Here is a 13,802-nt window from a genome sequence, read left to right as displayed (position 1 = left end):
GCAATATTCTGTGTAGGTTCAAAGCAGTATTAGCATTTAGAAAGCACGTTTCTGATCTCTTAACAGATGTTGTTAGTGTTCTATAGATAATATTCCACATATCTAAATGATCGGCTAATCAACAACCACTGTTGAACAAATATTACAAATGCAACATGGTAATGCCAGCAGAGAAAGTGGAAATTAAACCAATCCAATTCAAAAGATACGTAAGTATAACCTGAAAATACATTTTCCTTTTAAATTATATTTTTAAAATTTATTAAGATGCCAGGGAACCTTCCACTCTCATTGAATGATTGATGATTCCCTGAGAAAACTCAGTTTTAGTTTTTCTAACTTCTAAATCAGTTTCTCTTCCTGAATGTGTGGCTCACAGTGATCATTTTCCTGCCATCCTTTGCTGTCAGGACCAACCACTAGAATATCTGAAGCTCCAAATTATGTAACTGGCATGCGAGAAGCACTTGAAAAAGCAGGGCGCACCTTCTACTCAGGGCAGCCATCTGCACTTTCAGGAAGTATGCTAATAATTTGAGAGTAGTTAATGGAAGAGATGTTACAAGATCAGAAGCCAAAAAATCTTTAGAGAGTTTTAAATTTTATACCACATTGGACTTGTTCACTCTCCACTGGACTTGTGGGAAACCCCCTCCAATTATTATAATGTACACCATATCAAGCACATTTGTTTCCAAATTAAAACATGCTAAAATGCCTCAGACTGCTCTTAAGCATTATTCATAACCATGAGTTCTGAAACTGAGCTAGTACCTGAACTTCACTGGCTATTTCTCTTTACCACTCGGGTTTTCTGTAATGTTGGCAACTTCTTGCATTGCTTAATGGACTTGTTTCTCTATGTGTATGGCTCATGACACATAGAGCAATGATGGTACTTACAACCATCCTAAAATATGCTGGAATGAAATGCTTTAACAAAGCATTACAACAGGTGATGTATGTCTTGCCCACATGATGACTTTTAGAGCTGCTAATTAAAAGAAGCACTTAACATCAAGATGTACAGATTTTCTTTCATTTGTCCATTAAAGCATTAGCATTTTTCTAACCCTCTTCTTATTTCATGCTCAGCTTTTGGACAATATGTTGACAGATAGGAAAAGACACATGGCGAAATTTTTTTAATAATGTATTACTTCTATCTGTTCCTCCCTCCTCATTCGCTATCCTTAGAATACTTCTATTTCTTCAATACTTTAAATACTGTGAAATTCTTTGTTTTGTCACAGCTCTGTCACTGTACTGCCAAATGTCTACCTTTGTTCCTTTTCCATGTTACTGTATCAATGATTTCACAACTTGTAGTATTCAATATAATTATAATTTAGATTCCTAGCTGACCTACTACAAACTTAGAAATAGCAGCTACATTTTCCCTGTCTTGGCTATGGGTGACCTAAAGAAAAGGGTCTAAAAAGGTGTTAGTGTCAAATTTTAGTCTCCGTTAAAGCTGCAGTTGTTGGAGATGTAATAAACATCCCCCTACAAAGTAAGGGAATTTAAGTGACAACACAGAATGTGGAGTGGGAATTTTAACCAGAAAATAAATAATGGAAATATCGTATTGGATGTAAATTGGTAGCTGAAATTAATTCTCATCCATACCGGGAAATTATCAGCTTGGCAAAAATACAGGAGAAGTCCCAAAGATGAGCCAGAGAAGACTCCTAATCAGGACACATAAGCTCTACAGAAGCAGCAAAACTGGAAAACACGCTATCTTGCACTGGCAAGAGGTTTTAGGAGCAGGAAAGACTGTTAGACCCTGCAGCTGGCAGGTCTAAAAGGCACATGCAAAGAGAGATGGGAGATGCAGAAAGCCATCGGTTATTTTCAGAAGCAGAACTCTATCACTGAGTTGGAAGTGCCACAGAAGCAGCAGGAAGATAAAAAACAACCCAAGTGTGGGAAAGAGGAGTAATGTCAAGCATAGTTAAAACGCTGTGACAGAGTCAGAGCGACAAGAAATGCCAGGCTGAGGAAGTAATGTTCAGGAACGAGGTGAGAAAATGGGGTTCCTCCTTTCTCCACATGGCACTCCTCACATATTACAGCTAAGGAAATACATGGGCAAGGTTAGCTATATGCTCTACTTTCAACAAGCAGGCAATGGTGCATCCTGCTGGGCTACTGCTCAGCAGACAGCTCTTTAGAATCTGCTGCCAGTGTGTAGGACACAGTCAGGTTTCATCTGTTAGCCTAAAATAAAGAAGTCACATCTGCTGCTGTCTGTTTTCCATGGGTGCAATGGCTGTTGATAAGACCACAAACTACAAGACAGATACTAAGAACAAATAACAAGTTAATTCTTAAAATCCTGTAACAGCTAAACGACTTCCTTCAATGTCCAAAGGAAAAACCAAGCAGATAAACTATGAAATCTGTGAAGCAATGAAGCAACTGGAATGTCACTCCCACCTTCCCTTCCCTCATTACTTGTTGCAGTAGCACTGTCATTTTATGGGTATTTAGGCAGGGTGTGATAGGAAGTGTCTCCAGTCCTGAAGACACTACAGTAATAAAAAAAAGCCTTATCAATATTCTACTTTGCTTTCAAAATCATATTCTCACCTACACACTCTTTCTTATTAAGTTTGCAAGCTGCAACTTTTGTCCAAAGAAAGATCGAGGCTTTAGGATGGCTTTTCTTTCCTATGCCTTTTCCTACAGATGTATTACAAGCTGTAAATAACACTGCTCTCCTATTACTGCTGAATACTATACAGAGGTGCCACAAAACTGCAACAGACTGCTTGTAGCAGGATCTTAGTTTTCAAAGAAGTAAATGTATGCAAAAACTAGATTTGTCTTGTAACTACATGAATTTCTTACTGTCCAGATTTATACAAGGCCAAATAAAAAAACAGACTTATCAAATCCAGGAAAGAAAAGGCTATTTTAGATCTCTGTACACCCCTACCCCACATGAGATATCAGTGAAGAGCATGGCAGGCAGTGAAAGAATGAACATGGCAGCCTTGGAAAAAAGAAATATTTGGGAGGGTAAGGACTGGTGTGCATTGTTCCCTGCTCTGACCTCCACAGTTGTTTTAATGCCTCATGACAGTGCTGCCAGAGCTGTGTGCATCCTCCCTTTCTCAAAACCACTCTGCTTTCCAAGTAAATAAAGATAAATCCAGAAATTACATCTCTGCCTGCCCCTCCTTCCCTGCCCCAGCACCCTTAGCATTCTGGCTAAATGTACCAAACAAGCATGCATACATTTCCTTTCAGTGTTGCTCTAAGCAAACAATATTTTTTACATTCTGTATATTTCAATGCCTCTGGTATATCCCTACCATCACTATCATTTATGGGCTTACCATATTTGGAACTGAAGAATATTTTCATTTTTTCATCACAGACAGAAAAGCAAGTAACTAAATGAGCTGAATCAAGCTCCTATAATTAAATTTTTTAAAAAATATTCCCTGCACAAACCAACTTTTGCAGTAATTGAATCTCTTACTACTGAGATTATTGCTGCATCCTTCATCAGTTAACCTTCAAAAATGACATATACTGTTCACTGCAACATTTTAAGAAGACTTTGCAAAAAATTCAAAAATCACATGCTTCAGTTGATAAGAAAAAAAAGCCCAAAACTATAATGCAAGTAGCCTACAATAAGAGCTGTCACAAACAGTCAAGCTACCCGTAATTAAGCACTTTTAAAAGCAAGCTATATGCTGGCAATGCCCTTTCATGCCTTTTCACCCACTGTATCCTCAGAGCTAGGCAAAAAAATCTGAAAATAATCCATCATATTAGGTGACTGTGAAGTTTTGTTTCCTAATTATAAATACCACGCTTGTGCTCAGACAAAAGAAATCCTTCTGAACTGACATAAGCTTCTCTCAAAAAGAGCTGGAACAGAATTAAAATACAGCTGCCCTGTTTTCAGTAATGAGGTCCTGAGTCCTTTGCATCATGCTGACTAACATTTACCCTTTTTCTCTCTGAAGTAACTGCAGTAAGGAGCCATTAATCAGAAAATCTGCACATCTGCTGCTCAGAGAAAAGAGACACTTACCTTCTGAAGACTCGAAAGGCCTTTCTACTGCAAAAGTGGTAAAGATGCTTCACTGCTGCACTTCAGCATCCCTCGTTCTGTAGCAGTTTACTAGGAATACAGATCCTCCACCATTTTCTTGTCACGTGGGCAGTGGTACTGCTAAATAAGGGTGATCACCTGCCTTCACACAGCCGGCTGTGTGAACCAGCAGCTACTGGGCTTTGGTTACAGGCACACTTAAACAAATGCAGAGCTGTGCTTTGGCCGTGAAAATCATGATTCTTTTTCACATTCCCTTTGGAGCTTCATCAGAGCATCATCAAACTTTGATGCAGCGAGTCAGCTGGCAGTAGCAAAAAGGCTCCCTGCTGTTTCATTTCACTGCCTGAGGAAAGCTTATGCTGAGATTGCATGACAAAGGTTCCTATGGATTCAGCCTATCTCAGCCCTCATTTCTATTTGCATCAATGGCTATATATTGTGCACATTCAAACATGGTTTGGATATTTTTTTCAGTTTGCAATTTAGCAATGGGAATGCAGGTGCAAATTTAAACAAAAAATATACCAAAACACCAACAACCACCAGCTCAGAAGGCAGATAGTGAAACACAGACTATGTGCAGCAGGAAGCAATGCCCACAGCCTGTGGTCCTGGTTGTGTTTCTTAGGGGAAGTGTCACAGTATCAGACACACAAAGGATGAGGCAGGCAGCAGAAAGTCAGGCAGGAAAGCTCTATTTTAATATTTCTGATTCCATTTATACACACTTTTTACGAAAGGCAAAAGATTGGCTATACAGGTTGCCACCTCTTCGACCTCGTAGGTGAACATCACCATCAATCATAAGACTCCTCCCAGAGGAGAAATATGTAAACAGAGTAGATAATTCTACATATATACATATAATTTACATGAAGCCGCGTGAGAATCTCCACTACAAAAATGCAAGCACTCAGAAAGCAAGAAAACTTAGGGCGATAGGGAAGAAAGGATACCTCATCCCAGGCAATGCAGTCTCTCAGTTCCCTTTTATATAAAACTGTTGTGAGGAGGGTCCCTAAAAACTACAGGTTCCTTTCCAAATGCAAACAGCTTCCAGTCCTAATCCCTACAGCAAGGCAATAAACCCTAGGACAGCTAACCTTCATCTGGTTTCTCTCTTCACACTGCACAGATCCTCCTGGAAAGCAATAAGAACTGGAGAAGCTCTCACATCAGACTATTTAGCCATAAACAGTCAAAACCAAGCAAAAGCCTAACCCCCTTTTCTCCTTTCAGTACAGCTCCAGAGAACAGTGTAAATCACAATTCAGTCACTCCCACCTTGTTATTCATCATATCAGTAACCTTACAGAGAAACTGCTCATTAGCTGCTACACAGGTCCTGGTAAGTCAATCCTATTTTAAAGAAAAATGGATCAACACAAAGCATTTCAAGAAATTTAAAAATCATCACTGATATGAAAATACACTTCTAAGGAGGACAGTGCTGCAGACACATCAGCTTTGATGTTTCTGTCACCTAGCTGTACATAAAATTTCCAGTGATAGGGATGTTTCTAGAAGTTTTTCAACTGGCCAAGATTTAATTCATTTAAAATGCAAAGTCCATAAACCCAGTAACTATGGACCCAAAAGTCCATAGTACCTAGATTTCCTGTATTCAGGAAATAAAGCTACAAAGTATTTATGTGCAATAGAAATCATTAGTAGCAAGATCACTGTGAAACTGTTGTGAAAAATGAGATTCACTTTTTATGTAAATTTTAAGAAATAGGTTTAATAAAAGATAAGACAATTAGGAGATAAAAAAAGCAAAGTTCCGGGTGACTTGGCATTTAGACAAGTCCACACCCTGCCATTTCAGAGACTTTCTTTAAATACCCTTTCTATTGTATCAATCTGTTGAATATTCATATTTTTCCATAAACTAGTTTCCATATTCCAGGGACTGTTTTGCATGGCCCCTCCTTGGGTCTGCCTTTTTTAGAGCATGCGTGTTTCTTGGCTGTGTCTTCATTATCACCTCCAGATTGGGCCTTGGTCCATGCTTTCTTCAGATGGGAGATGCTGATAGCTGGTGTATCAATAGCAGTCTTATTTACATGTTCACTGGATGTTATCCCAGCCAAACAAACAGTTTAAGCATACTATATTACTACTACCACTATGCCTAATTTTCTTTACTAACAGCAGAAATAAAACCTTATATCCTTACCACAAAGTTATTAATCATATAGCACACATCTTGTGAAAAGCCAGCTTTATAATAGGCATTTTTAACACTGTGAAAATACTGATGTGACAGAAAACAAGATCTTAAATTTTCCATGTGTTGACTACCATGGGATGTTTTTGAGATTTTAGGATGCCGTTGAGGAAACTTCCCTGTCTGACCATCCACAAGCCACTCTGGCAGTCACACTCACAGCACCTGAGCTGGGACCCCACACTCACAAAGTCAGATCAGGTTTCCTTACCGGTGCAACCCCACGCTTCCCATAGCAGAGTCCCAATCTTTAAAATAATCTAATCATGGTACAACAACAACAGAACAGCTTGAGCTGGGTGTCTCTCAAGAAGGACCCTCAACACAGGAAACTCTGGCCTTTTATACCCTCACAGTCTGTGTATGAAAAAGTCTCGGGGTCATCTAGCAGAGTCATCAGTCCCTGCTGTGTCTTTCATTGTCCAGTGATCTCCCGGCACAACATTTCCCCATGACCCTTATTGTGCAAAGGCCAGAACCAGTTCAAGGACTCATTAACAGATGCTCTGCTGGGGCCACTGTGGCTCACTGCCAAAGTCAGTCACTGTCAACAGGGTTAAACTTGCAAAGCTCCTTAACACTTTAGGCTGAAGTCTCTTGACATTGACCACATTGATTGGAATATATTATATAATTAAAGAGCCCAGAAAACAGTGGTGCTTTCAACAGCAGGAGATTTTTTCATTTATCCACTAAACCATAGTAACACAGTCCATGTCTTCTTGTTTTAAGAAAGTGGCTCTATCAGGCCAATTTCACAATTTAATCAAAATTTCAGTACTATTAGTAAGAAATAGTAAGTTGTATGTTTTTTTCCCTTTTTGCATTGTTTTTCAGTCACCAAAGTACTGTTCTTTTCTTCTTACAAGATTTTTATAAAGGTCTTGGTATTTACCATGTAAATATTAAAGCTGTTTTTACAAAAATGAGATCATCAAGACCTTCCTACAAGCAACCTTCTCAGTTGTTGCTCCTTCACTTACGTGTTTGGTTTTAACCTCTGAAGCATGGTCCTTGTGTTAAGTCAAATATCATGCTTTGTGCTGCCCAGTGGGAGACCTAAGTTCAATTCCCATTTCAAGTCCATAATTTTGTAGTTCAGCAGGAGCTGGAAGCATAACTGAAGCAGCATGCCTGGTCTCCAGAGTGCCTGGAATTGCTTTCCAGTGGATCTAGCCAATTAATAAACAATTCTGACAGAAGTGAAAGATGGCAGCCCCACAGGTTTCCAAGGGAAAAAAGGAAACAGGTATCCAAAATGAAGTAAATGTTACTTTATTTTTTCTTGCAACAGATTTTCAAGCCTTTAAGCATCCTAAATATAGCATCCCACTTTGCTCATAAAAGAATAAGACAAACCTGAGATCCCTACTCACTGCCTTATTTTAGCTTTGGATTGACAGAAGAGACATTTTGAGAAAATATTTCATGAAACCTTTGGCCACTGGAGTCAATATGAATTTTTTCCTGTGTTCAAGTCTGTCAGTATTTAATTTCAGTACTGGGCATTGATCTTGACTTGAGTAATTAATACCTTAGTGATTTATTTGTATTTGGCTAAGTCACAGAGACAGCAAAGTGCTCTCAGAATTCTTATTAATCTTGTAACAGTCACATATTTTCCTTTAATTAAATTTATTTATCTTTTTTCACTGGCAAGCACAAGAAAATGTGATGAAAGCTGACTTTTCTAATAACACTAGTTTGCTTCCTGTACTGGGCAATTTTAATAGCCAGCAGTACAGTAGTGGTCACAGAGGGGTATTTTGGAGAGAGGCAGTGCAAGAACTCTCTTTTCAAGAACATCATTATACATGTGAGTAGAAAGAATCATTCCTGTTACTTCGAGAAAATGCTTTCAGAAAGATAAACAAAGCTTTCTTTTGAAGCCTTATTCTAGTAGGTTAAATACATTGTGGTAGTTCTTCAAATGAAATTGTCTTCTGCTCAGTTTTGCCACCAGTTTTCTAAGCTCACCCCCACACCTTCCAAATATCTCTGTTCTTATTTCTACTTGTACCTCAAGTCAATACATCATTTCATAGTATTTTGTTCAGCTCTTTCTAACTCTTTCTAACAAGGAAAAGGATAATACTTCCCTACAACAAAGGTAAAAGCAAGAATGATCACAGCCACTAAAGAATGTATACACAGAATGTATACACAGCCACTAAAATACTCTTGAGAAATGTGCTGGGTAAAAACTAGCATAGCCATCTTCCGTGTTGTCCCTCTGCCTCCTCACTGAAGTAAGTCAGCAAAGACTCCATTTTTTTCATGCAGAAAAGGCCCCTCTTAATTGTACAGGTCATATTTTACAGGATTATCACAAGGTACTCTGTTAGATTTGGTTACCAATACACTCATACTTGGTTCATTGGTTTGTACATGGTATTTTTGTGTATCTATCAAACTTCTGTATTTTTAGTTAGTTCACATTCTTCTTCTACTGATTCTCATGGGACAGATCCCTTGTTATTGCAGGTGCACTTATTTTTCACCCAGGAATAGTTTGTTGTATTAATGAACTTCTCATTCTCAAAACAGTTTTGACTGGGAACTTGCAATCAATTGCTACCTGCTTAGCTAAAGTAGCAGGGCCTAACCCATATGTTATAAGACCTTTCCTTCATAACATCTTTTACCTGTCTACCTCCTGGCCAATTAATCCCACTGACCTTCATACAGCTCTGTAAGACAAGACACTTTCTATGAAGAAGAAAACTACCTCCTTAAATAGTCTTCATTTAATGTCTTCATTTATTATGTCTTCATAAATTTTACTGCTGACATACCTCCAGTCATCAGCAGCAGCAAAGTATGTTAATCTGCCCACCTAACATGCTGTATAAGATGGAAAGACTTCTTCTGGAAAGACTGACATTTATAATGTGCTACCAAATCTTTTTGTACTTTTTTAAGAGTCCAGAGAACCTCTAGGGTTTGTTACTTTCACTGTTTGTGTATATCTGAGACAAGCTTATGTCTTTCCTCCAGCGTTTTAATACTAGTAAGCATCCTTATTCTTCACTCCCTGCTGAAGTTTTTCCTTGCAGAAATAAAACAGGAGAGGATGGAAGAACTTTACTAGCCATAGACTACTTTAAAACAGCTTTGAGAGTTGTTAGGTTTGACATTGGGATGAAGGGGGCAGTGACTAGCAGACATCAAGATTTTAAGGCACTTCTTCATTCTAGTTTTTGTTTACACTTTCTGTTTCAAAATCTTAATACCCTCTTCTATGTAACAGCCAATTTTATTAGAAGAAGTGGCAGACAGATGCTGGATGAAAGCAGAAAACAATGTGAATTGTTCACTGCATCCTTCATCCTTCACTGACCCTTACTCCACTACAAAAGGAACCTACTTCAGCACACTAAAAGTAGGAACTTTCTCACCCCCATGCACCCCTAAATAGGGGCATATGGATATAAAAGGGATTAGAAGACTAAGTAAGTGCCTTCATAAGCTTTGGGCTACTAATTCAGCTGTCCATTGGCCGGGTTTGAGTTTGAATACAAACAGGATGTTTCTTTATCTTTCAAAGATCATAGAACCACAAAATGGTTTGGGTTGGAAGGGACCTCAAAGATCACCTGGTTCCAACCCACTTGACAGGGGAAGGAACACTTACCAGTACATCAGGTTGCTCAGAGCTCCATCCAGCTTGAGCGCTTCCAAGGATGTTAACTTACAACAACTTCTCAGCTATTCCGGGCAACCTGTTCCAGTGCTTCACCACCCTCACACTAAATAGTTTCTTTATAGCCTCCTTTGATGTAAATCTTTGGCAGACTCAGAGCCTGATGGCTAGCACTATCAGGTGCCTTCCAGAAATTGTATTGCAGTAATCAGGAAAGTCTTAGTTTCTTCTCTTATGTGATGACACCAGTGTTTCTTCACTAACCTCCCACAGGCTGGCAGCTCTGCTGCATCACATAATCTTAAACTTTGTTGGCCATGAAGGACAGTTAATTTCAGACTATAAAGTCAAAAGCTGCATACTGAGTTTTGTTTTAAGAAGGAACTCGTGTTTTTTTACTAGTTACATACTTCTACCATGTCAGTTGCTAGGTTTTCAGTTGTTTATGTAAGAGCTTTCATGAAATAGGTGTATCATCTATAAATAATGATTCCTGTATGTGTTTCATCATAGTATTTTTTCTGTGTTTGCTTTGGTTTCAAAGGAATCAAGCCCCACATGATCATGCTGTGGGCATGCACAGGGATCCATGTCTGTTCTCCTAGGAAGCCTGAAGTCTTTATCTTACTGCTTATTACAATTTTATTGAATATCAACTACCAAACAGACGGGAAACTGAAGGGAAAAGCACACCACAAAAGCAATCTCTATTACGCACAAAATCCTCATGGAAGAGAATTAATTACTTTTAATTACATTAATGCTGGAAGAAACTTCCATTAAAGTTTACAACTTACTAAAGAAAAAATCTAACAAGAAAACTTAAACCCAAAGCAAAGTAGATTTTACTGTTTCCATGCTCCTACAATTAATTGTTAATGTGGAGGCTGAATAAGTTCCTTACTTTGCTTCTCTGGGCATCAATATCAGTAGTATATAAAGGACAGAAATGACTACTGCTACTGACTAAAAAGGCATTTAGTATTAAACAACTTCTACATGAGATAAGAAAAAAGACTGAACTAGAAATATAATGACCATATATATTCTATACCAAGAATTATTTTATCTTTTTATTGCAGGATGCACCATATTCCATCATGCTTTTAAATTTTTACTGAAAACACAAGCACATTAACCCAGTCCAGTATTGGATTTTAATGTGGTAATTAGTCTAAGCAAATACACTAAGTTCTAAGAGTAAGGAATTTACTGCATGCAAAACTCCAGTGTGATCTATTGTGCAGTAGTACTTCAGGATTTGCCAAAGTTACTAAAACACAGTAGAGCTTTTCTCAGAGTGGCTCTAACAATTAATAGCAATAAGATGTTAACCCCTCCCTATAAATCCATGGCCACAGGAATGTTTTTCTAGTACCAGTCTAAGTTCAAAAATCAGATTTTCCTCCTGAGGTGTCTAATTAAGAATCATATTGCATCGAAGTTATCTCAAGTCCAAAATGTGTTTGTTTATTTACAAATCCCTCTAAACCAGATACCTAGAGTTTTCTTTTCCTCTCTAAAAAAGTCATGGGAATGTAAGTATGAGAAGTCAAACTCCTAGGATGTTGCCTGCATGTAGTTAATCAGCATGACTGAGACTGGGTCAGCATCTGCCTGTTTTAAATTTAAAATACTTTATGGGAGACACAGAAAATAACAGATTATTTCTTCATGTCAGATTTGCAAGCGTGCTAGTAGCCAGACCCCATAACAACTCTTCCTGTTTCCTGTCCCATTCATTACTGATTGTGAGCAAAACTGGTAAGCTTTTTTTTTTTTTTGTGATTCTAAGATTTTTTTACTAGAAATGCATGATTTTTCAGAAAAGCATCTTTATTAATTGAAATTAGTTTTTACTGAGCTCCCAGTGAAACCCTGCAGAGGTAAAACTGGAAAATGGCTTCCAGGGTTAACAAACAAAGCATTTCCAAGTCAAAGGACATTCAGCTTTCCTAGATTTGCAGATCTTAAGCCACCCTTCCACACAACAACATGAATGCAAAACAGCTGTTTTGAAATTTTGCTTGTTTGGCCTCACCAAGATTTCTCTTCTGTAGGGAATTTCAAAATTTCTAGTTTTCCTTCTGGAGTGGAATTTAGAAGCCTAGAGGATTAGGTGCAATAGAAATGCTGTGCCAACCCACCATACTTTTGCTAGTTTCAAGGTCAAACACTCAATATTTGGTTTACTTCAGACTCTACAGGTCTGATGAGTGCTCATCTTCTGCTATCACTTCTGTAGATTTTCCTCTCTCTTGTCAGCAACAAGCTGTTTGCAAAGGAAGAGAGGTCAACAACAGAAGCATCCTCTCCTATGCACTACAGTAAATGGTGTCAGGAGGGCCAACCCTCACTCCATCTGACAACACAGCAGGTAGTCACTTGGCAGCAGCAACACTGCCAGCACAAAGGCTGCATGTCCACCCAAATCCAGGTCCACATGTACTCATTCAATCTGCTTCAATTGCTCGTTTAATTCAAACAGTCAGAAATGCTCCTCTAATCTGACTCGAGCACAAAGACCGCAAATTTCCTTCATGCTTTTCTTTCCTCTTATAAGCAGCATGTCTTTCTGACTCCAGACCTTGACTCCTTCCTGTCTTCCTTCTCAGCTGTTTTGCATTGGGCAGAGATAGTATTTCATTTCTCCATAATCTCTCATGCACTGGCAATATCATCAGTACCTGTGTTGGGCCTGTATTCCCTGGCCCATCTGTTTCAGATTTAAAGGCAGGTAATACTATCAGTGGGACTTTACAGAAGGAAGACAGATATACTCTTGCAAAAAGTGAACTTCAAACCCAATTGCAAAACAACCCTAATTTGGCTCATATCAAGCAATGAAGAACCAAGAATTTGTGTACAGAAAGAAAAACACCGATAGTTTAATAATGTAAATACACTGCATACTTCAGACTTGAAAGTTTTGACATCTATTTATAATGGCACACACCTCAAAAACATAGGTAACAAATGAACAGAAGACTTTTGAAAGAAAATAGGTTGATTTTTACTTACCCTGATTTTTTATTCAATTCTCTGTTGCTGTTGAGAAGAACCGTTTCCTCCTTCATTTCATTTTCTGTTGCTACATTATGCACAAGTCTCTGCTGAGAATTTGCTTCCCATGTACTATCACCACCAACAACCTGTAACTCTGATGTTCCTGCAACGCCCAAACTCACATTCTCAGCAGTCAGGCCATCTGATGGAGAACAGCCTTCATGTTCAAAAGATTTCTGAAGTGGAGTTTCTACCTGAAATTCTGTCCAAGTATCAAGAATCAATTCCTGTGCTACAACAGATGCCAGTTCTTCAGCAGGATGTCCAGACCCTGATTTTGCCATCTCTGTCTTGGCAAAAATTTCTTCAGGTGATATATCACTTACTTCATTTTGGTCCAATATAATCCAACCCTCATCCTGCCCACAGCTTTCCTGTGATTTCCTTTCACCATCCAGCTTTTGAGGCACAGCAGAAGAATTTTTCTCTTCTAAGTGAACAGAGTCCCATCCGGTCCGACAAACAGGGCAATCTTTGGTTTCATTTGAAATGGAGATTGGCTGAAAGGTATCGAAGGAGCCTGGTGACAAGCCTTCATGGGATTCTTGAAATGTGAAATTAATTTTGCTTCTTTCAAGGGTATCATTTACTGCAGGTGTATTTTCTTCCTCAGTAACAAGGATGTAATCCACCTCCACAGAAGCTGGGTGTACCGCCTGCATCCTCACATCTTCTTTACTCTCTGTACTTTTCAGTTCAGGGCTCTTAGGGGAATTTCTTGGCTTTTCCTCCCTACCAACCAGGGAGTCAGAGACAGCTTCTAAAAGAACACGAGAAAAGAA

The 13,802-nt window shown here is 38.6% G+C and overlaps 1 protein-coding gene across 3 annotated transcripts in view; it reads right to left on the bottom strand.

The window, feature by feature from the left end:
* Positions 1-13,802, bottom strand: part of PRUNE2 (prune homolog 2 with BCH domain) — a 132,037-nt gene that overhangs the window by 35,822 nt on the left and 82,413 nt on the right. For all 3 annotated transcript variants that reach the window (XM_066339510.1, XM_066339512.1, XM_066339513.1), the window contains exon 9: positions 12,976-13,780. In XM_066339510.1, coding sequence (XP_066195607.1) covers positions 12,976-13,780 — 805 coding nt within the window. The remainder of the gene's footprint in view (positions 1-12,975; positions 13,781-13,802) is intronic.

Source organism: Sylvia atricapilla, chromosome Z (genome assembly GCF_009819655.1).
Source record: "Sylvia atricapilla isolate bSylAtr1 chromosome Z, bSylAtr1.pri, whole genome shotgun sequence".
NCBI classification, from domain to species: domain Eukaryota; kingdom Metazoa; phylum Chordata; class Aves; order Passeriformes; family Sylviidae; genus Sylvia; species Sylvia atricapilla.
This window is presented reverse-complemented; position numbering and strand designations above follow the sequence as displayed.